Below are 22,451 nucleotides of genomic sequence, written 5' to 3' on the forward strand. Positions count from 1 at the left end.
TTTGATGGTTCTCATGAATGGATGGATTAATCATCCCAGGTTCCAGGGCTACATTTAAGTAAGCATTTTTCATGTTCGGAGATTGTTAAAAGGACTCTGAGGGGACCCGGTGCCTATAGGGACAGCAGGTACCTGCACAAAAATGTGTAGTGAGCAGGGGTAGAAAAACCTGCACTGACATAGGCAGATCACTGCTCTACTTGGTCATTTGCATAACTAAGGGACATTGTGGTTGGCGGAATGACTGAATTGTCTTTAGGAAATGGTCTTTAATGTCAACTTCTAATCGACATTACATGCCAGAGTTACATATCTGCCTTTCTGAAGCTCCTTTCTCTAACACACAGGTTACTGTGTCCTGGGCAATGGGAGAGAGACCCTGGCTTTTTCAAGAAAAAAAACACCTTTTAGGTGCTCAGGAAGAATGTTTAAAGAACATTTAAAATTGCAACCTGGATTTTTTCTCCTAGCAGGGATAGATCTGACTTAGCAAAATCAGATATAATGGTGTTTGTTTTCATCTATGTTTTTCCTATCTGGAGTAGAAAAGATAAAATACATTACTTCAAATTAACCTTGGTGTAAATAATGAAGTAAATTGGACTGACAATGATCTTCTACAGCTCCTCTGGGCAAGTATGCAAGAAATAAAAGCTTCTCTGAAGAAGTCAAAGTGTCACATTGAAAAACAGTGAAACACACACTCTGTCTTCCAAAACAACTCTGCCTGCTCAGCAGTAAATCTGCAGAGGGAGCCCAGGCTTGCACTGCCAGGATTACTCTTCTTTCCTGCCTCATAATCATAATTTGTTAGTGAAAGCAGCGGACAAAGAAAGTGCAAGATCAACAGTTCTGAACAGTGGTACAGCAGGCTTTGCTCTCCTTCATTCATGTGCCTTTGTCCCCCATACTCCAAAATCACATCTAGCCGTGAATGGATAACTGAGTGGCATGATTTATACAGACAGATGAAAATCAGAGGACTGTGAAAAGTATCACCTACCAATCTCTTTGAAGGATCTCATGCTTGCTTGGGGGAGGGCTCAGTTTATGAAGTTGCTGCTGAACTATGTATCATAGCCTGACATTTTAAGAGAAGAAAAACATAAACGCCAGGGATTTTTCATTTCTCACCAGTGTATAAGGAGTGGGTTTCTTCAGGAAATCAAGAACCTTCCTACCATGTAGGCAGGAACTATTAAGTGAGGGTAAGGGGCCATCCAAGATCAGAAACTTCTCCAGTCCCTGAAAAAATGACTTTTAAAATCAGAGCTGAGACAGCCCACATAAAAGTCTGTGAGATAACTTGGGTATGTGCCCTCAGGAAAGGCACAGAAGAAGGGAAGATGGAGTATGGCAAAGCAGATTTATTGGTAATGGAATATAAAAGCTGGTTTTACAGTGCCTCATTTTGCAGTCAGTATATTATTTCTCCCTTTTAGGACTCCCTAAATTCACACATAAAGCTAGTAGAAGCAAACTACATAATTGCTTGAAACAAGGGAAATAAAAGCAGACTTGTTAATTTAATGGTACTTTAAGCAATAATTATTTTAAGCAGAAATAATTAGATTTCCCTTCAATTACGTGTAACAGCATATATTTCAACCCAAATCAAGGACAGAATTAGAATGTATACCAACATTATTCTCTCATGCAGAAACAAGTATGGGGAAGAGTCTGAAGGATGGCAACCAAGGAAGTCCTGCTTATGGAATTTTTTCAAAAGCTGTTTGATTCAGGTGGGACTAGCTAACTCTGCTATAGAGAGGTATTTGTCCCAGTTGTCTTTGTTTCTCCATACTGCCTCTTAGCAGGAGAGAGAGACAACGGAACATTTTTGCTTGGCTTGTATTTATGTTAAAGAAACACCAAAGAACAAGATTGTCAAGATGAAGGGAGAAAAATTGATGTTTCTGAGGTTTTGACTCCTGCGGAAGTTCATTCCACTGCTAAGAAAGCTTCAGCCCCCTTGTGAAGACAGCTTCATTTTGACAGAAGAACCAAACTGGTAACTTTGGACCATGGATGATCTTTGATGTTTTTCCTTCTTTTCTCTGTCATACTTTTGACCTTTCCAAAGATGTTCAAATAGTTGCTCTTTGTGTTAGTGCTCAGGGCAGACTGCGTATCCTGCGTATCCACTTGTCAGCGCAAATCTCTGTGAAGCAGCCTGAAGTATTTGGTGGTTTTTGTTCTTCATTCACAGTTGTTGGGCACGGGCATATTTTGTCAAAGTAATGAAGCAAGATGCTTAGAGTTTGGGGATTTAGGTTTGCTTCCCAAGGCTACTTAGTTCCGTACCAAAGGACTGCATGTCCACTCCAACCCTCAAATCAAAGTCTTTTTGATACAAATGGGAGATTTTCAGAGTATTTTGGCTCAAGTCTTATTTGCATCTCTCCTTTTCTGAAACTGTAAGAAAAATTTTCATGTAAATGACTTCCAGGAATACTAATTTTTAAAAGAAGCCTATTTTGTTAAAACTGGTGAAACCCATAGACAGCAGTCGCTTTGCTTACCCACTGTATTCAGACTGAGTTGTGTTGCCAGAAGATGAGAACTGTACTGAATGCTTCTTCAGTTCAAAGGGGATCAAGGGTATAATTTTAGAGCTGTAAGACATTGCTTACAGTTCAAGTAAAGAACTGCAATTTATTTTACCACCCATCCTCTATTGCCCATTTAGATTGAAGGCCTTCAGGCCTGGAACTCTGCCTGTGCATTTCACATGTGCAATATTCTCAGGATACAATATAAATAATAATACATCAGCATTGAAGGGAATATCCCTGTGGAGCAATCCACAACTGAGTGAACTTCTCAGATATTATGGAACAAGGCCAGCATTACTTCAAAAACATTTTTCTTAGACAAAGTCAGTCAAATGCCTAAATTAAAATCCCACTCTATTGCTTTGGTCTTATCAGATGAAGTATCTGTATGTTCATTTAATAACCCTCTCATGCATTTTATCTTTATGCTTAATTTAAATATGAGAAGCAAACACATTTTATATAGTTGTTATTCTCCAATTACTACAAAAGCTTCAGAGAATCTTTGATCATGAGAATGTTATTTCAAATCCAGTTCTGCTTCGCAATTACAAAATGTCTTACTGAAGTTGGATGCAGTTCTAGTCCAAGTGCAGTAAACCACAGTCAGTCCTCAAAAAACAGGTATGACTACAGAGCAGTAAAGAGATTGGAACGCACTCATGTAACTGACTTGATTTATTTGGTGGTGGGGTTTTCTTAGGCAGAAATTCCAACAAAACTATAATGGTAACAAGTGTCTGATGTAGTGATTTAGCATGAGATGCAGTTTACAGAATGTTACTATGATTAAAATACTGTAGATTATAAAATTTTATTTATTGTTCAGGGACAGTACACTAGAGGTTCAACGACAGAGTTTTGGTTTTTAGGGGGTATTTTTACACAAGATCATGGAGAGGTGACACAGGCCACTAACCAATATCAACAGCCTTGTGCATGGACATGGTCAGATTAGACTATGAACAAGCTTAATTAAATTTAACTTCTCAGACAATGAAACCATGAAAAGTTTTACTGCTTTTCCACACACATACTGTGTCACCCTGTAACACTGAAACCCATACAAATGAATTTCATCATCTTTACAGTACTTTGTTTTTACCTTTTATCCTTGAGGGAAAAAGAAAAAAAAAATACCAGAAAGAATTCACAGCCTTAAAAGAAGTGTCTTCTCTCTATTCTCAGCAAATGTACAAAACTTGGACTCATTGTTTGTTTATTAATAAAAAGCAAGCAAAACTTATAGCACAGTTTATTTTAAATTCCAGGGAATTTTAAAACCCAGGGAATTACAGACCAGTCAGTCTCACCTCTGTGCCTGGCAAACTCTTGGAGCAGATTCTCCTGGAAGGCATGCTAAGGCACATGAAAAACAACAAGGTGTTTGGTGACAGCCAGCATGGCTTCACTGAGGGGAAATCCTGCCTGACCAATTTAGTGGCCTTCTATGATGGGGCTACAGAACTGGTGGACAGGGGTAGAGCAGTTGACGTCATCTACCTGGACTTGTGCAAAGCATTTGACACTGTCCCACATGACATCCTTGTCTCTAAATTGGAGAGACATCAATTTGATAGGTGGACCACTCGGTGGATAAAGAACTGGCTGCATGGCCACACACAAAGAGTTGTGGTCAATGGCTCAATGTCCAGCTGGAGACCAGTAACGAGTGGTGTCCCTCAGGGATCGGTGTTGGGACCGGTCTTGTTCAACATCTTTGTTGGTGACATGGACAGTGGGATTGAGTGCACCCTCAGCAAGTTTGCCGATGACACCAAGCTGTGTGGTTTGGTTGATACGCCGGAGGGAAGGGATGCCATCCAGAGGGACCTCAACATGCTTGTGAGGTGGGCTGATGCCAACTTCATGGAGTTTAACCATGCCAAGTGAAAGGTCCTCCACCTGGGTGGGAGCAATCCAAGGCACAGCTACAGGTTGGGCAGAGAAGAGATTCAGAGCAGCCCTGCGGAGGACTTGGGGGTGTTGGTCGATGAGAAAATGAACACGAGCTGGTGTCAGTGTGCACTTGCAGCCCAGAAAGCCAACCGTATCCTGGGCTGCATCAAAAGGAGCGTGACCAGCAGGTGGAAGGAGGTGATCCTGCCCCTCTACTCTGCTCTTGTGAGACCTCACTTGGAGTATTGTGTGCAGTTCTGGTGTCCTCAACATAAAAAGGACATGGAACTGTTGGAACAAGTCCAGAGGAGGGCCACGAGGATGATCAGGGGACTGGAGCACCTCCTGTATGGAGACAGGCTGAGAAAGTTGGGGCTGTTCAGCCTGGAGAAGAGAAGGCTGCGTGGAGACCTCATAGCAGCCTTCCAGTATCTGAAGGGGGCCTACAAGGATGCTGGGGAGGGACTATTCATCAGGGACTGTAGTGACAGGACAAGGGGTAACGGGTTCAGACTTAAACAGGGGAAGTTTAGATTGGATATAAGGAGGAAATTCTTTACTGTGAGGGTAGTGAGGCACTGGAATGGGTTGCCCAAGGAAGTTGGGAATGCTGCATCCCTGGCAGTGTTCAAGGCCAGCTTGGACAGAGCCTTGGGTGACATGGTTTAGTGTGAGGTGTCCCTGTCCATGGCAGGGGGCTTGGAACTGGATGATCTTAAGGTCCTTTCCAACCCTAACTATTCTATAATTCTATTCTAAATTCAGCTAGACTGCATGAGCTGTTTGAAATTGCAGTCTCATGACTGTTAAATCCTGTAGAATGAATCTAGCAGGAAACAGGACTAGCAGATTGGTCAGTAATGAAATGCTCAAAGAGTACAAACTACTACCCGAGAGGACTCACCATATGCTGGCTTGCAGGCCTCACAGTTGGGTGGATACTAAATCTGTTTTACCCTTGCCCACGACATTCTGTCATGATCCAGGGCAATGCCCATGTTCATATAACACTGCAGTTCCCGGGTGTTGCTCATAAGGACTAAAAAAGGAAGACTCAGAGCAACCGCAAAGCTGTGCAAAGCAGCAGATGCTGTAATCATTTCTAAACATTGTGTAGGAGAGCAGTGGAGTCCAGTCTAAGTGCTTATGCTGTTTCTTGCCTCACCATGCAAATGTGCTTAACCTGGAGCGGGAAGGAAAAAAATCAGTTCCAATTTGTCCAGTATATAGATTTCTATTTAAGAGGTGCATGACTTCTGAAGGTAATAGGAAATTAACTCCATCTAATTTAGATATGTTCATTTACTAAGGATATAACCCTTTTCTGAGGTGGTGGCTTTATTCAGGTTAAGAACAGCAGCAGTAGAGAGTATTTTTATGACCTCATAGTTAAGAACATCTAAAACCGTGAGATATGGGTTCAGTCTTCCTCAGGATTATTTAGCTTATGGAGTGAATGCTTCAACTACTACATAGACTTACATACAGAAACAAGGAATAACTCCAAAAGTTAACAAAAGCCCCTCAAACCTAAGTCTTCAAGATTCTCCTTATTAGCTACTCAGAGTTCAGGTGGCCTAGGACCTGAGTGGAGCTTTAAGTGGGACATAGTTATCACTTGAATCAGGACAGTGATAAAAATGACTTGGATTAATTCTTGCTTTAATAGATGTAGACAGGAAGAGGGAGCCACATGCTGGCCCTGCTACATTCATCAGACTCAGCCCATGGAACAGCTGCAGCACTATTCATTCTCCAAAAACTCACCCTGTAACAAGATTACATGCATAGAGGCATAAACCTTGTTGATTTTTGCCACCTCTTAATACCTATATTTATCCATCATGCTAGTGCTCAAAAATGCAAGCTTAGAAAATATGATTTCACTGTGCAGTGATTTCAGATCTTTTGTTCGGAGTCATTAAACTGAAGTGCTGTTTCGTCTGATCAATTCAGCAGGTGAAGAAGACCTTTTTAGCCATATGTCTTGTTTACTGCTCCTATGAACAAGGATACAAGAATGTTTCACTGAAAAGCTTTAGAAGTGTGTTTATATGAAACCCATGCATTTTAATAACATTATAGATCAGAGGTTAAATAAAATATGTGATTTGAAATAAGGCTGAATTTTAGAGTAGGAAAAACATGAGATTTGCAAGACATTGCAGAATTAGGCAGTGGGGGAAAAAAAGCTATTGATCACTTCAGGGGGAAGTATTGGCAAAGCCGAAGCCAGTAGATCAGATAGAATTTGTTTCTCTCCTAAGGCACCAAATTCTGACAACTGTGAGAATAAGTGCCAGCCACTCGTTTAACACATGAACACCTTAAAAAGTGTAGTAATTATGAAGGAGGGAGTAGGACAAATACTGCATTTTCCAATGCTAATAAGTTCTTTTTATGGCCTAATCACTAAGCATTGGAGAGGTTTTTCCTAAGAAAATTGAAATGTAAATCTTAATTTCAGATGTGTATTGGCTATTTGCATAGGCCAGCCTTTCACTAGAAACTTACATTTCATGTTCCAGCTTAAAACATTTTAAAATGGAAATAGTATAAATGTATTGTAAATGAATGTTAAAAATGAATCCAAACTCTCATCTTTCCTTACTTAAGCTGAGATGTTCTTCCCTACTGTATTCGGGAAAATTAAACGTTTCAACATACTTGGAAGCCAAAGGTTCATTCATAGTGTTCATTAAGCAAAGAAGCCTATGAACTCCTTCAACATGAAGCTTAAAAAAGGAATTAGTTTTACTTATGGAAAATCCTGCCATTTTGCACCTGCAGTTGAGTGCGAGCAAAGTATACAGTCCAGTCCTAAGTTATGTTTTGTTCACTCATATTGTCATGCAACCGCGGCCTGAAAGAGCGAAAAACAACCAACCTGAAACCAGCCCCACAGATTTGTATTTTGAAAGCTGCTTCCCTTGCCCAAGTGAATAAAAATCGCAAACAACCATTCACACTTCTTTTGCTTCCTGGCACAGCACATTTGATTTGCTCACAAGGCTGCTGAACAAACTACAAATACGCCTTGTCTACTCAGATGATCAAGTCCCAAAGCAAGTGAGATCAACCAAAGATATCACCGATCTTCCAAAATCTCAGTAGCTAAAATGTTGTTGAGACTGGGGAATACTTTGGACATCCCTGCCACCTGGTGTTTAGAAAACAACCTCATGTCTGAAAACAACCTGAATTGCTCTTAAATCTGTATTCCCATTAAGAAGCAAACACTGATGTATTTAATATGGATTAAAAGCATAAGCAGCAAAAGTGTCTTTAGGTTGGTGTTATTACCAGAACCTGTCTAGAAAGAAAAGGAACAGGGTGACTTAATATTCCTTCCAGTCCCACCTCGAATAACCACAGTAATTCTCAAGTAGATCTTTGAATTCAGTGTATTTACACATCTCCTGTCAGTAATGACACTTTTGATGAGAAACTTCCCTTACGCAACTTCACAGTCTCTCAGGTACAGTGTGCCAAACCCAAAGGCAAAGGAAAAAAGTTATATGAGGTGGAGCTACATAAGAAAAGGACTAACAATAAATAATACTGAGCAGTAAGTGAGTAAGCAGGCAGGGTCAGAAATTACTGTGATGACTATTAACGTGGCTGAGCAAAATACTTAGAACCCCCAAGGTTGTATAGTGGAAGCGGCAATGACACTACCACTTTTGTATGTTTGATGCTTGAAGTAAACATTCCTCATTGGCAACATTGGTAACATTAAGCATAGAAACTGAGATAAATCATGTTTTATCTTTACCTATGAAAGGGTTGTTTCAAGTGGGGTCTAAAGCTCCAGTGTGGGCAACTGGAAAAGTTACTGTGCAATTCAGCGATGATCAAACTGTACCTATAGCAGCGAGGGCTGGGGTTTTTTTTTAACTTTCCTTTGCAAACCAAATTGAAATACATCTGTGTTTCACCATTGTAACTCTGGATGAAACCACAGTCTAAACTCAGTCTGAGCAGTATAAATAGCTAGCATATAAGTGAGCACCCCGGCAAGCATGAACTGTAACTGCCTGGAATCGCTTCTTTGAACAGCTGCCAAAAGTAGAATGTAGCATTTGGGTTTTTCTTCAAGGCAGTGGAGGTCAAATACAGCTGTGTGTTTGGTGCCCCACTATTTCAGTTCTAGTAACTTTGAAAACGATATGCACTAGAAGCTCAGCTCTACATTGTACATTTACCGTGTACACATACTATCTCAGGCACTTGCATCAGCATCTCGTGTAATAGCAGAGCACATAGGTTATGTTTGGACCTATCTATTAACTGAGAACCAGGCACTTGCATGGAGAGAAGGTAGCTAGCTATAGTTTTACTTGTGAAATGCAGGAAGGTGGGGTTTTTCCACAGTTATTCTTAAACAGATATTCTAAACTGCTTAATTCTCATTAACTTTTCCCAGGATTTAATTAGTGCCTAATGCAGGGCTCAGTGGCTTTTTCACCATCTGAAAAGAGTGCTTTCTACTGAAAGCACAGAATATAAGAAGGAACTTTATAAAGCGGAAGATATTCTTCCTGCTTTCTATCAACAGTAACTGCTCAGCACAAACAGATGTTAGTACTATTTTCTTGCCTTACTGTTGATGGGGAGAGCTAATGACTCTTGTATGATCTTTACAGAGAGCACAAAGGGGAGGAAAAAGAAATACAAGAAGTTGAAGGAGAAAACTCCCCGCTAACCACAAGTAAAAATTATGTCACTGGCCTAGCATGTCAACAACTACCGACAGTGGGTCCAGGATCATTGCTTCTGTGACGTTGAATACTAGGCTGTTTATGGGATGTTTAAAATATGTACACAAAAAGAATATTTTAAGCTCTTAGGAAAATGTTGGATTCAAAAGGTATCACTGTTCTCTTTTGGTCTGTTCAAGCCTGTTGCAGCAGACCTGTTTTTATTAGTCACAGCTCTTGCAAACCTCTTTAATATTCCATCTGATTTACTCTACATTAGTATTATTTTAACTGTTAAATACAAAGATAATAATGTTGCATATAACCTAGTACCATGAAACCTGTGCTTTCCATTCCTGTTTTTGTTTCACCATGCACAAATGGACCTTAAAAATCTCCTCAGAAAATGGAATAAATCTGCAAGAAGCTAAGAGAAAACACCTGAACTGACTTCACACTAACCCTACTATTTTGTTCCTTAAATATCTGCTACTGATGATTGTCAAAGATAACGAAGCAGCCGAATAAACCCTTTGGCTAATAAGGTATCATCAAAGAAAATGGTATGGATGATTTTACTTTTCACTGAAAAAATGTGAAATGCGTGACATTACACATGTAAAATGCATAATATACCATGGCCCACACAAAGCTTATTTTCAGAGCCCAGCTCTGACAATGGCACATTCTACTGTACTGAAATTGCCTAACATTCTTCTTCAGCTGCTACTTGTAAGGAAATTGGCTCCTGAATCAATAGACCAAAACAGTTAGGTACCCAGAAAATCTGGGATTTGCAGAAGGCTCTGAGTGGATACACTGACACAAGCTGCTCCCCAATCTATGTGCATCTGTAATATCTAATAGCTAAATATGCCAAATTTTAACAGCTGTTTTCTTAACGAAAACCTGAAGTCTACATATTGAGTGTTGAAACTGTTTCAGTTCTAAATCTTTACCAAGCCATGGTAAAAGCCAATCAACAATTGCTTCAAATACGAAGAAATGTGTACTTTGTTTTCAAAGCATTGATAGTATTGTTTTCTATGGGAAAGGGAATGTGGGATCTTTGAATCTCTAATGCAGAGTTAACTGCAACATGGCATCTTGAAGCTGTAAAAAAGGTGCCCAAGCCTTTTCAAAACCTGAGGTAGCACCACCCCTGTTCAGCTATTTTACCTGTACAAAAGGAAAAAAAACCCAAACATGGAGATGTTACAGGCAAAATAAATACGTCAGAGCAACAGCTCCACAGACACCCAGGTCAGTGCAGAAGGAGGGCAGGAGGTGCTCCAGGTGCCGCAGCAGAGATTCCCCTGCAGCCCGTGATGCAGCCCATGGTGAGGCAGCTGTGTCCCTGTAGCCCATGGAGGTCCATGGTGGAGCAGGTCTCCACCTGCAGCCCAGGGTAGTGCCCAAAGGAGGCTGTGACCCTGTGGGAAGCCTGCACTGGAGCAGGCTCCTGGCAGGACCTGTGGCCCAGTGGGGAGAGGAACCCACACTGGAGCAGTCTGTGCCTGAAGGGCTGCACCCATGGAAGGGACCCACGCTGGAGCAGTGTGTGAAGAACTGCAGCCTGTGGAAGGACTCACACTGGAGAAGTTTGGGGGGAGGGGCCCAAGGGAAGGACCCCAGGCTGGAACAACAGAAGAGTGTGAGGAGGAAGGAGTGGCAGAGACAACGTGTGATGCACTGGCTGCAGTACAGTACAAATATTAACCAAAGTTCTACAAAACAGGACCAATTTCCTGCTTCTGATCATAACTTGCGTAATTGCTGCATTTGTACATGCTAACGCAGATGTGGGGCTAGAAACTCTTACCACAGATGTAAAAGTTAAAGTGCTGTCTTCACTGTACTGATACCAGACAAACATGCACAAATCCCTGTAACCAGACTTAAGCAACTTGCATACCATTATTATTTCAACGTCTGCCTTAAATCAGAGCATGCTGTTTACAGCTGTTCTTGAAGCCCACAACTGCAAAGAGACAAAAAAATACTAAAAAACCACATATTTTATTTTAGCATTAAAGATGCATCTCTAAACCATCAGTACAAAAACAAGTAAAAAAGTAAACACCGGCATTTTGTGAAATCACACTGAACTAATATAAAGTTTTCGTATACCACTCAAATGCAGTTTAAAACCAAACAAAACCAAACAAGTAGCCCGGTCTCCAAGACACCTTCTACTTGAAATAAACTGTTGAGTACCCTCAGATTTTACCTACAAACCAAGGATACCTTCTTCTTCTTCCATTTATGAAGTCAAGTCACACACTTCAATCACCTGCAAGTGACATCTGCGTAGTCTCAATTACAGAACTGAAGAGAACACGTACAATGTCATTATTCAAGTCCTTCCGTTTTCAGTATAGGCTCCTGTATCAAGTCAATACTTGTCACATATCCTTAGACTGATCATCTTCTTCAAGTTTTCTGATCTCACTCTTTAAACAGTTGATGGTTTCACGACTTGCTTTTAGTCTCTCTTTAAGCTCAGCAATTTCAAAACTAGTTTTCTTTTTGGCAGCTTCCAGCTTCTCCCTGGTTTTCACTTCAAGATCTGCAACTGTGGTGACAACAAAGAAAAATGAACACTGTGAGTACCATGAAAAGTTGTCAGCATTTTTTTTTAATCTGCAACAGATGCAATTTGGAGGGGGGGTCCTGAAAAAAATGCATTTTAATGTATTTTATAAATAAATTATATAGCTGAGCCTCATTCAGCCAATCAGTTGTGTGGATGCAATTACTAAATTCACTAAATCATAAATCATTTTCCAGAGCTTTTTAAAGATTAAGTGGGAAAAATACCAAAAAAACTGACGTGGTAACAGCAAATCAATGGGAGATTAGAGAGTTACAAATAATTTGTATGTGGTGCCCAGTGCCAGGACACAAGGCCATGGGCACAAACTGGAACACAGGAGGCTCCACCTGAACACCAGAAAACACTTTTTCAACCAAGCACTGGTACAGGCTGCTTTAGGGAGGTTGTGGAGTCTCCATTCATGGAGATATTTGAAAGCCATCTGGACACAGTCCTGGGCAACCTGCTGTAGGTGGCCCTGCTCGGGCAGGGTGGAAGGAGCAGATGACCTCCAGAGGTCCCTTCTCCAACCATCCTGTGACTCCTTTTCCATGTACTGTTACCGCTTTCTCTCTCTGCCTTACTGGAGTTTATGTATCTAAAAGACAGTTGTGCTGCCACTGCTGTTATGAATATCTGACATTAGAACATCTCGATCTGCTTTGCTGAGATGTTATTTTTAATTTGCTCATGCACAAGTTTTTGGACAAAGCTGGCAAAGCCAATACACCAGGGAGGCCACGGATATCCCTTCCTATCCCAGACATTACATAATCCTGGATCATGGCAAAAAACCCCAAACAACTTATTTTTTACCTGCTTCAGTAGCACATTTTAAGGGAATATATACCACAAAACCACCAGTAAAATTTCTATCTACTCTCAGGAGAAACATCCAGAAATTTTAAGTGAGAAAAGTTTAAATTTGGACAATACTTATTAAAGATCTTCTACACATAAACCGTAACAAAATGCAAATAAGGAAAATTCACCTCAAGACAGGCTAAACAGAGACAGAAAATACAAGTAACTCACAAGTCCACACACCCAAACAGACATAAGACAGATGGGAACCCTGACTTTGTAGAGCTTTAAACTGATGGCCGTTCTTGGCTCCAGACATTGACTGCCCAAAACCACCCAATAACATGTGCTGTCAGGGGAACATGCAGATTAGCCAAAGGCCTGGTGAGCTGGCCTATGTTGGCATTAGAGTTTGTAATAATAAGGTAGGGTTTGGGCTCAGTAAGTATTACATTTGCTTTCTGAGTACTAAAGAGATGAAATCCAAACATTCAGAACAGAAATCATCACTAAGTACACCCTATTTTATGAATTACTATATTTTAATTTCCTTTCTTCAATTCCCTTAGTATTCTGGTTTAGTTTTAAGAAGAGATTAAAGGACTCAAAGAACATTAAGCTATACTTAAGAAGCATGTTATGAAATTACTTACGCTTAAAGAATTAGAAGGGAAAAAGGCAGAGCTTTCAAAACACTACTCTAGCCCCAAAGGATTGCTGCTTTGACTCAAACAGTACCAAATGTTCTGTATTTCAGTGATTAAACTGTGCTCTTTGCATGCAGTTAATATCCAGATGAGCTGAACACAGCTGCAGCACAAACAGTGACCTTGATTTATTATCTGTTTTAACTCATTTCAAACATGTTAAACTGGGTATAGATCATGTCATCATCTTCATAGTGAGTAATCCATAAGTTGTGTTTTTCCAGCAGGTACACAGATCAGAAAATCTTAAAAAGTTTTGAAATAAGCTTTAATAACTTTGCAAAAGTCAAAGATAATTTAATGCAAAACCACCACATTTTAGCAGCATCCAAGACCACTGTACTGTTACAGCCCAGACAAAAACCCAACACTAAGAGCAAAACCAACTATTGTTCGTTTCTAAGATTAAAGTATTTTCATTTTCAACTTACACTCTGTTTCATGCTTATAAGCACCTAACGTTAGTTGACGAGATGTTGTTAACAGCTGCTGCATCATTGCAGTAGGATCTTGAAATATCTAATGAAAGAGAAAAATACATGGTATCACTAATGCTCTTCAAAGCAAAGTGAGGATTATGTTGAAAACTTCCATACCATTTCATCATAGAATTCAGAAACTACAGTTTTCTTTCCCAGGATGGCATTGGTATCGGACTGGAAAAGCTTCAGCAAGTGATACAAGGTTACCTGTACAAAGACAGAAGTTTATTAGATTGACAACTGTAGAGAAATATAAGTCATTTTCTGGATATCAACCAACAGTATTTGTTCTTACTTAACAATTGTATAGGATTTAAAAGTCTTTCAGGAACACAACAATAAATATCATTTAACTTTAGAATAATCACTAAAGTTTAATATGAACTGTTAAAACACACCAACTATCCAGAGTTACTTTAAAAGGCTTGAATATGATGATTTTAATGATACTTTAAAAATGCCTGGGCAAGTGTTTTAGGATCAGTGTAGAAAAACTACCAAGAACACCTTCTCTTAAAAATTTCCAAACAGATGGTTTACTTCAAACCAACTCTCCCAGTCAGAGAGTGCTTTCTGTGATCGTGTCAACCCTTCTTGCGAAAGGAAAACACCAGGAGGGGACTGTGAAGAGCTTCTCACTGAGGTTTCTCTTTGCAGCATTACTCTTCCATTACAGCACTGCAAAGCTGGTGAGGAATGGAAGCCCTCTGCCCATCCCTGAGGAACCACTGATCACTTGGACCATGATCTGGGAAGGGGACACAGAGTGCTCCCCTTCCATGAACACGCTTGTGAACAGCTGGTACCTGACTTCAGTTGGTACCTCCTGGAAAGGAAGAACCTGACAGGCACTGAAACAGCCTTTCACCAACAGCAGCAAATTAAAAACACACTCAACCAACTTTAGGACAGCTTGGTCAAGCTGTGAAGGGAATGAATACCACAAGTCAGGATGCTGCTGAGCACAGTGGCACAGGAAACCTTTCTAGTCTACTACCAATTACCACGTATTCAAGAAAAACTTAACAGTTTGCCCCTCATCTGGCAAAAAACGACTAAAGCAAAAGGATCATGGTAGAAACAACTTAGTCCTTCCAGAAATAAACAACCCCTTCCCCTAAAATATGGTAACTGAGTTTCCTACCTAAGCCTAGACAAACAAACCTGCAAGATACATCGAAAACATGTGATGGGAAGGAAGAAATTCATTCCAATGATTTATTCAGCTAGAGATCTGCCTTATCCTGGTTTTGTTAGGAAAGAGACTACTGCCAGCATAGTACCTTGGCTGTTTTCTGACTGGTTTTGACCCAGTCTGTTAAGACCAATAACAAAAAAAAGAAGATAAAATAATTCAGATATCCTAGAACTAGGAACCTACATAGAAGAAAAATCCTCAATATGTGCTCAACCCAGGTAAGGTGCAACACGTGGTCATGTATTAGCAAATGTCAGAGAAGCCATGTGCAGGCAGAGCAGATATCACAAATGCAACAGTAAATAAAGCACAGAAAGAGGAAAACATGGCCAGATTTTCAATACATCTCCTACAGGCACAGGCTTTATTAATTACGTGGTTGATGGGGCTTATTTTGACCAGCAATATCCAACCCACAGCTCAGCTTTACACCACCGCAGTAAATTAAGCATTGACAGAAGTTCATTGTACTTACAGGCCTTTCATTTGGATCAATGAAAAATATCTTAATGATGATCTCAAATTCACCCCAGCCTGTTTCGGTGATTTCATATGGTGGTTTGGTAACAACTGCAGAAGGAAACACAGAAGTGTTAATAGGGGTGACAGCTCCCCAGTGGAACTAGTCAAATCCAATTGTAGAACAAGCCACGTGCAAGACCCACCTCTCAAGGGGTTCCCATAGCTCTCATGCAACTTGAACTGTATTTTTTTCACGTAGGCTGACATATCCTAAAACAGAAATGCTGTTATTCCTGGTGATTTACACAGCACACCAAACTACTGGTCATCATCCACAGAATCAACCAGGCTGGACAAGACCTTTCAGGTTATCAAGTCCAACCTTTATCCCAGCACTGCTAAGACCACAACTGAACCAAGGCACTGGGAGCCTCACCTACACTTCCAGGGATGGTGATTCCACACTGCCCTGGGCAGCCTGTTCCAATGCCTGAGTACCCTCACTGTGAATAAATTTTTCCAAGTATCCACTCTAAACCTCCCCTGGTGCGGCTTAAGGAGGTTACCTCTTATCGCTTAGGAGAAGAGACCGACCCCACCTCACTCCATCCTCCTGTCAGGCAGTTGTAGGGAGCGATAAGGTCCCCCCTGAGCCTTCTCTTCTCCAGACTGAACCCCCCAGGTCCCTCAGCTGTTCCCCATCACATTTGTGCTCCAGGCCCTGCACCAGCTCTGCTGCCCTTCTCTGGACCTGCTCCAGCACCTCGCTCACTCCATCCATCCATCCATCCATCCATCCACCCACCCACCCACCCACCCTCCCTCCCTCCAGGGCCTGTTGCTTCTTCTGACAAACACAGAATTTCTTCTGACTTTAAGCAGGAAAGCCAGGCAACAAATCCACAGACTACTGCCCGCTGGCGGATCCGTCACTTTGTCCCCTGTCCTCATAGCCCGGGTTTTTAAACCCCCAATTCCCAACGCGGGGCTCGGCTGCAGCGGCGGGGTAGGAGCTGCCCCCCGGTCGCGCCTCACCTCGTTTCGGTAAGGCTTCACGTACACCGTCCACTGGTGAGTGTGCCCATCTTCTTCCCTCTTCTTCCCGAAGTACCGCGCCACGTTTCCGTACACGATCGGCTTCACGATGGTGACGCCCTTAAGAACAAAACCAGGAATAAACCACAAGTGACACGTTCCGACACGCGCCCGTAGCCCGACTCAGGCCGTGCCCGCACGGAGCCGCTCCCGTCCCGCCCCGCGGCTCCTCCCGCCCGCGGAGCCCCCGCGGGGTCGGGGTCCGGGTCCGCACCTTCACGCGTCCCCCGGAGTCAGGCCCGAACTCGGCCATTCTCTTGAACATATTGCCCCGGGGGGGCGCCGCCCGCAGCCGCCGCCCGCGCGCCGCTCCCGCCAGGCCGCGCCAGCTCCGCCCGGCACCCCTGCCCCCGCCGCTTCCGGCGGCGCGCTGCCGTCATGGCGCCGGGCGCGGGCGGGGCGCGGCGGGCAACATGGCGGTGCCCGAGGAGCCCGCCCTCGGACGCGGCCGCTGGTGCTGTGGCTCTCGTAGCGTTACTTCACAAGTCTTCACGCAGCCTTGGCCATGGGTGTATCGCGGCGCGTTCCCAAGGCCCCGCACGGAGCCCGGTGGAGGGAGCCGTCCTGCGCGAACGGAGCGGTCCCAGGGAGGGCTCTGTGTGTGCTGACGGGCGGGTGCAGCGGGAGAGAAGAGCCCGTGTAACACACAGGAAAAGGGTAGAAGGAAGGTGGCAGCGTGCTGATAGCTGTGCAGCCGCGCCGAGCTCCGGGACAGTGGGCTGAGTGCTCCAGAAATCTTTATACATCTCTGGGATATACAGAATATCACCTTCGGCAAGACACGAACCCGTTGTCTTCTAGACAAGAACCGAAAGCTGTGTAGTTCTCTTTCCGTTGTCCAAGGGAAAGCAAAGAACTGCCTTTTGGCAACTCCCAGTTACCAGAATGAGCAGAGTAAGTCCAGTGAAGCAAGTCCACACATGATGGAAAGCAAACTGGGCTGCAAGAGGATGCCGCATCTCAAGCACTTATCTTCACAAGATAAAATACAGAATGAGGTTAATGGCGTGACAACAAACTGGTTTCTGTCACTGTTTTATGGTTACTCTGCAACAGAGCTCCTTTGCTCATGGGTAAAGAACTGTGTCATCAGCTGGTCTTCTCGGTAGATACTTCAGTTTTGCAGCAAAAGGGTTATCCCACCACAAGTTAGCACGTTACGCTTCTGGCTCAGAGCTGGACCAGGTTCAAAGTTGAAGGTTCTTTGGCTGAACAAGGTATTAAAAATTAACTGGTGCTCAGGTGTGAGTGGCTTGTGCTGGTGATCCTTGTCTTTGTCAAGACAAGTTGGTTTATCAGGAGCAAATGCCTTTAAATCACAGCCGGCGGGAGGACTGTGAGAAACACCATTCCCATTACAGAGGTGAGTAAGCACAGCCCTGTTTGAACCAATGAACAGATTCCCGTGAAGTCTGTTGAAACAGTAATGTGTCGCAGGACTCTTTGCAAGGTGCACAAGGGATTCTTGAGGTGAGGAATGGCAATAAAGGATTACACTTGCAGAGTTGCTTTTAGAGTCGGCACATCTGTATAGATTAGAACTCCTGTGCTCTCTTACTGCAGAAAGGGACTCGGTATTTATTCATTTCTACTTTTATAACCATTTTTAATTCAGTTAGCTGTGCTACTGGAATTTTCTAGGTCTTCTGTACGTTGTTTCCCTTCACCATTTGAGCTGGGAAACAACCACAGCACATCCCAAAGGAAGTAAAACTTGGAAGTTTTATTTTCAGTTCCAGTTGATTCTATAAACCTGAAACACGTTACTCAGAACATGCTGCAGTCACAGCTGAGTGGCTGTATTCACTACCCACACATGCTCCAAGGCCCTCCTGTGGCTGGAGCCAGAGTATTTTCCAGCCTTAGTCTTCATGATGGACAGAAGATGCCACTCTCTCCATTTTTCTGGGGTGCAGGGAGGAAAGCAGAAGTGAAGAAACTGCCTTCATTTATTGTCACTCACGCAGTCAAACACTCTCCTACCATAATACTAACTAGTAATAGCTCAGCCAGGAACACTTTTCTTTTTCAAAAGCTGTATTTAAAGATGCCAAATAAACAGCTTCTGACTGTCTTTCAGACCCCGAAGCTATATGACGCTTTGAGACTTCATCCTTTACTTTGTAGGTGTGACAACTCCCCCTGTGCTGAAGAGAGCGCTCCTCTTTTTCTTGGGTATTGAAAACATTCCCTTATTCCACATTCACACAGAGCTAATAGCTCACAAGCATCATCATTAAAGGAAGATCTTGCCTTGGAGCTAACAAATTCCTGACTATATGTTCCCATCTAATCTGGCAGTTCTGAACCGTAGAGAAGCAAAGATGTAATGAACTACACATAAGCATCTACCTGGGAGGCATCAGTCAGAGCAGTAGTAAAGGCCTGAAAAAGGCTGTACAGAAATAAGCAGCTTGGCTTCAGCTTGGGCATGTTCTTTGGCTGGGCTGATTTAAGAGTTTTATTTATAAATTAATTCTGAGTAAAAGCCATAAAATTACAACTAGATGGAACTGTCAGGACATAACTTAAAATTAGGAGGGCACAGTAGGGATCCCACATGACAAAACCCCCCCTTATTTTTCTGAAGTATCATACTGTTACCACTGTGAAAGAAACACCAAGGAAATGTTACAGGGCTCCAGCTGAGATGGAGGCTAGCCAACAGATCGCTTTCATCATGATGGAGCATTTACACTAACACAGAGAAGCTCAAAATACGGCTTTCTGCCTTCCCTGACCCTTTTAATTCAAAATAATTTATGTGTTAAAAAAGAACCCATTGCACAGTTTCAACATTATATCCTGCAGTTCCTCCTGCAGGGCTCTGTTGGCCATTCTACACCATTCACAGTTTCTGTTACCTTTACACTATGGGTCTTTAAGAAAACAGGAGGTGTGGACCTACCTCTGACAAAGATTCCAGGCTAAACAACTGAGGAAAGCAAGAAGTGCAGTTTTAATTATGTACGGGCTCCAAATGACTTTCTGAGGTGGGAGCCCAAGTCCCTTGCAGCTTGAACCATGAATAAGGATTCTGTTTGGGATGAATGGTCTGTTTTCATCCCTTCCCTCCAGTGTGGAGCTGTAACACATCCTGGCAGAGACACGTACTTTTAAGTGAAGCACAGTCTGAGGATTGTACGTGATGGTGAGGGCAGCTGCCTGTCAGTCAAAAAGTAGATGGCTAAACAGGGAAAGGGGATACCAGCAAGCTTCAGAAATTACTTTTAAGCATCAGTTTAACCATTCTGAAGTACAATAGCTTTGTAGAGCTTGCTGCTCCTTCAAAGCTGAATGTTGCCTGTTCCACACAGGAACCCACTCATGGGCTTGTTAAGCCTGGAGAAGAGAAGGTTCTGGGGAGACCTTAGAGCAGCTTCCAGGGCCTAAAGGGGGCCCACAAGAAATCTGGAGAGGGACATTTTACAAGGGCTTGTAGTGACAGGACAAGGGAGCATGATTTTAAACTGACAGAGGGAAGATAAGACTAGATACTGGGAATAAGTTCATGCCTGTGAGGGTGATGAGGCCTTGGCACAGGGTGCCCAGAGAAGCTGTGGCTGCCCCATCCCTGGCAGTGTCCAAGGCCAGGTTGGACACAGGGGCTTGGAGCAACCTGCTCTAGCGGAAGGGGTCCCTGCCTGTGGCGGGGGGTTGGAACTGGATGAGCTTTAAAGGTCCCTTCCAACCCAAACCATTCTATGATCTTCTGTCAGGTTTTGGAGGTGTGTTCAACTACAGCCAACATGTTCTCTGCCTGTGTGAATAGTATCTTCCAGTGTCAAGGAAAGGCTTCTTAGCATATTGTACAGAAAACACAGCAATTTAAGAGCAGCACATTTGAAAGGCATTCAAAATAATATGTAGAAAGTAAGGCAAGAAATGATGATTTTTTCGTAAGGTGTCACAGCAAGGACAAAAAAATACTTAATACCTGTTTATTTTGTGGAAAAAACAGGGAAGAAGCAACTGCCATCTTCTTGAATTTAGGGCAGGTGGGGATTATCATATCTGATCCTGCTGATAAAGCTCAGAATGGATCTGGTTATGTGGGATAAATGGCCAAGGTATGGATATCACAGTAATTAGACAAAAAGAGGATGGCAGACAATTAATGAGATTGTGATTTAAGCAAAAAGGAGTGGCTTTATGCCACTAGATGGCAGGAGAAGACCCTTTCACAACAATTCTGCACATTGCACCATTTTGAACATACCCTTCCTTGTGTGACAGAACACGGGGGGGTGGGGGGGGAGGCAGGCCTGGCTTCACCATTAGTAATATACAGGATAAAATCTACTCAATGAGTAACAGTGCAAAGTATATCCATGTGTTTTGGTACAAATGTTCAGAAATATATATTTTAAAACACCTCATCATATTGGGTCATTAAATTGGGAAATCTGGTTTGAGAAGAAATTAATTTCCTCTATTTCCCACTTCCACAAAGGGCACAAGGTTTACAAGACTTGCAGCTACTGCAGTCTGATGGGTAGCAGAGTGCGAACAGTTTTCTGCAAATCATTCAGAAGAGATGATAAACAGGTTCAGATAATTAAAAGGGATAGCAACCTTCCACCTGCAGCAAAAAGACCTGCTTCTACAAATAAAAGTGGTCTGCATTTGTTTTTCACACCATCGCTCTGGGAGCAGAAAACAGCAGAGTAAGAAAGGTAAAAAAACTTATGATCAGTTCCTTGACTACCATATACTTTGTGCCTCAGCATTAAAAGCATGAGCTGACCAGCATCTCACTGTTTTCTGTGTTGTTACACGTATAAAAGATTTTCTCTCTGGCCAGCTCAAACTTAACCAGCAAAATCTGTTCAGCAAAGTAAGAAACCCCAACCCATTCCATTTAGCTCCAGTCCTTCTCCCTGCCTCGGCCACAGAACAGCACCGAACCTCAGTCTGTGACATCCTTGAAAATAAACCTGCGCCCTTCCCTGGCTGCCACTTCCATCAAACAGCTTCTGCACCTTCCACAAACCCCTCCCATCATCTGTTCAATAAAGGAAATCCATTCTCACCTAATTTTCACTTCAGCCTCTTCACTGCCTCTCTTGTACATCTCCCAACAAGTTACTTTTCCTGCATATGGAGCAGGCTTGTCACCTCCCCACTTCCAGCCATTTACTTACATTTTTCAGAAGTCATCACTTGCTTTTTGTATCTTCTAAGAGGCAAAACAGATAAACATTCAATGTGACTGACACAGTTTCTTCCTCATGCAGTCCTGGTTAATCTGTCCATCTCTTATGAGACACTCTCCAGAGCAGCAGCTGCCTTACCTGCTCATAAAGCATGAATGAGCATCAAGTCTTCAAATTATTCACTGTGTTTGGAGTAATCTGTTGTTAGCCAAGATCCATTCAGAACGTTAAATAGTGTCATGCTTCAAGTGCTTTAAGGCATGCCAAACCAACTGTGAGAGGTGCTGAGTGTGCAGACTACATTTCTTTAATAAATATGCTATGCTACTGGGTGGTTATCTTTGGAAAATGCAGAGGTTAACCCGGAGAACATCCTTTCTCAGTTGACCACTTGACTTCTGAGAGTGTGATGCTACAAGGCCTTCAGGAGGACACAGCTAATTCCCAATGCAAAACAGAGGTCCTGGCCCCAAAATGATAGAACCAGCATTTCCTTGCCTGGCATGTTATGATTGGTTATAGTCTAGCATTTCAGGTTAAGTTCGTTATAAAGACACTCAGCTGCCTGCATCTGATTTCCTTGTAATGTCTGTAAAATCTTTGTGATCATGAGCTACAGATGTACCTATGGTTTACTTTACTCAGTCTGCACTGGACAAACTTACCTTTCACAGCTTCATACAGAATTCCCTGATTTTCGCTTTCGATTTGCTTTCTGCTGCTCCTCTCTTTTGCAACTTACCATCTCCCCTGGACCAGCTGCAATAGCATGAAACAGCATGAAGGACAGAGAACAG

The 22,451-nt window shown here is 42.6% G+C and overlaps 1 protein-coding gene across 2 annotated transcripts; it reads right to left on the minus strand.

Moving 5' to 3' along the window:
• Positions 1-11,067: 11,067 nt before the first annotated feature.
• On the minus strand, positions 11,068-21,435 carry YEATS4 (YEATS domain containing 4). Of its 2 annotated transcripts, XR_013957089.1 has the most exons (8): positions 16,713-21,435; positions 16,439-16,558; positions 15,607-15,673; positions 15,417-15,511; positions 13,858-13,950; positions 13,693-13,780; positions 11,402-11,729; positions 11,068-11,135 (listed from the first exon to the last, which is right to left on the minus strand). XR_013957089.1 is itself a non-coding variant. In XM_080619915.1 (7 exons), exons 1-7 carry the CDS (start codon positions 16,761-16,763, stop codon positions 11,560-11,562), a joined length of 684 nt encoding a protein of 227 aa, XP_080476041.1. In that variant the 5' UTR covers positions 16,764-21,435; the 3' UTR covers positions 11,164-11,559. The 2 variants fall into 2 exon arrangements, 1 of the variants encoding a protein (XP_080476041.1); XM_080619915.1 differs by lacking the exon at positions 11,068-11,135 and having other exon boundaries at positions 11,164-11,729.
• Between the last annotated feature and the right edge of the window lie 1,016 nt (positions 21,436-22,451).

This window comes from Psittacula echo (assembly GCF_963264785.1).
Source record: "Psittacula echo genome assembly, chromosome: 1".
In the NCBI taxonomy this organism is placed as follows: domain Eukaryota; kingdom Metazoa; phylum Chordata; class Aves; order Psittaciformes; family Psittacidae; genus Psittacula; species Psittacula echo.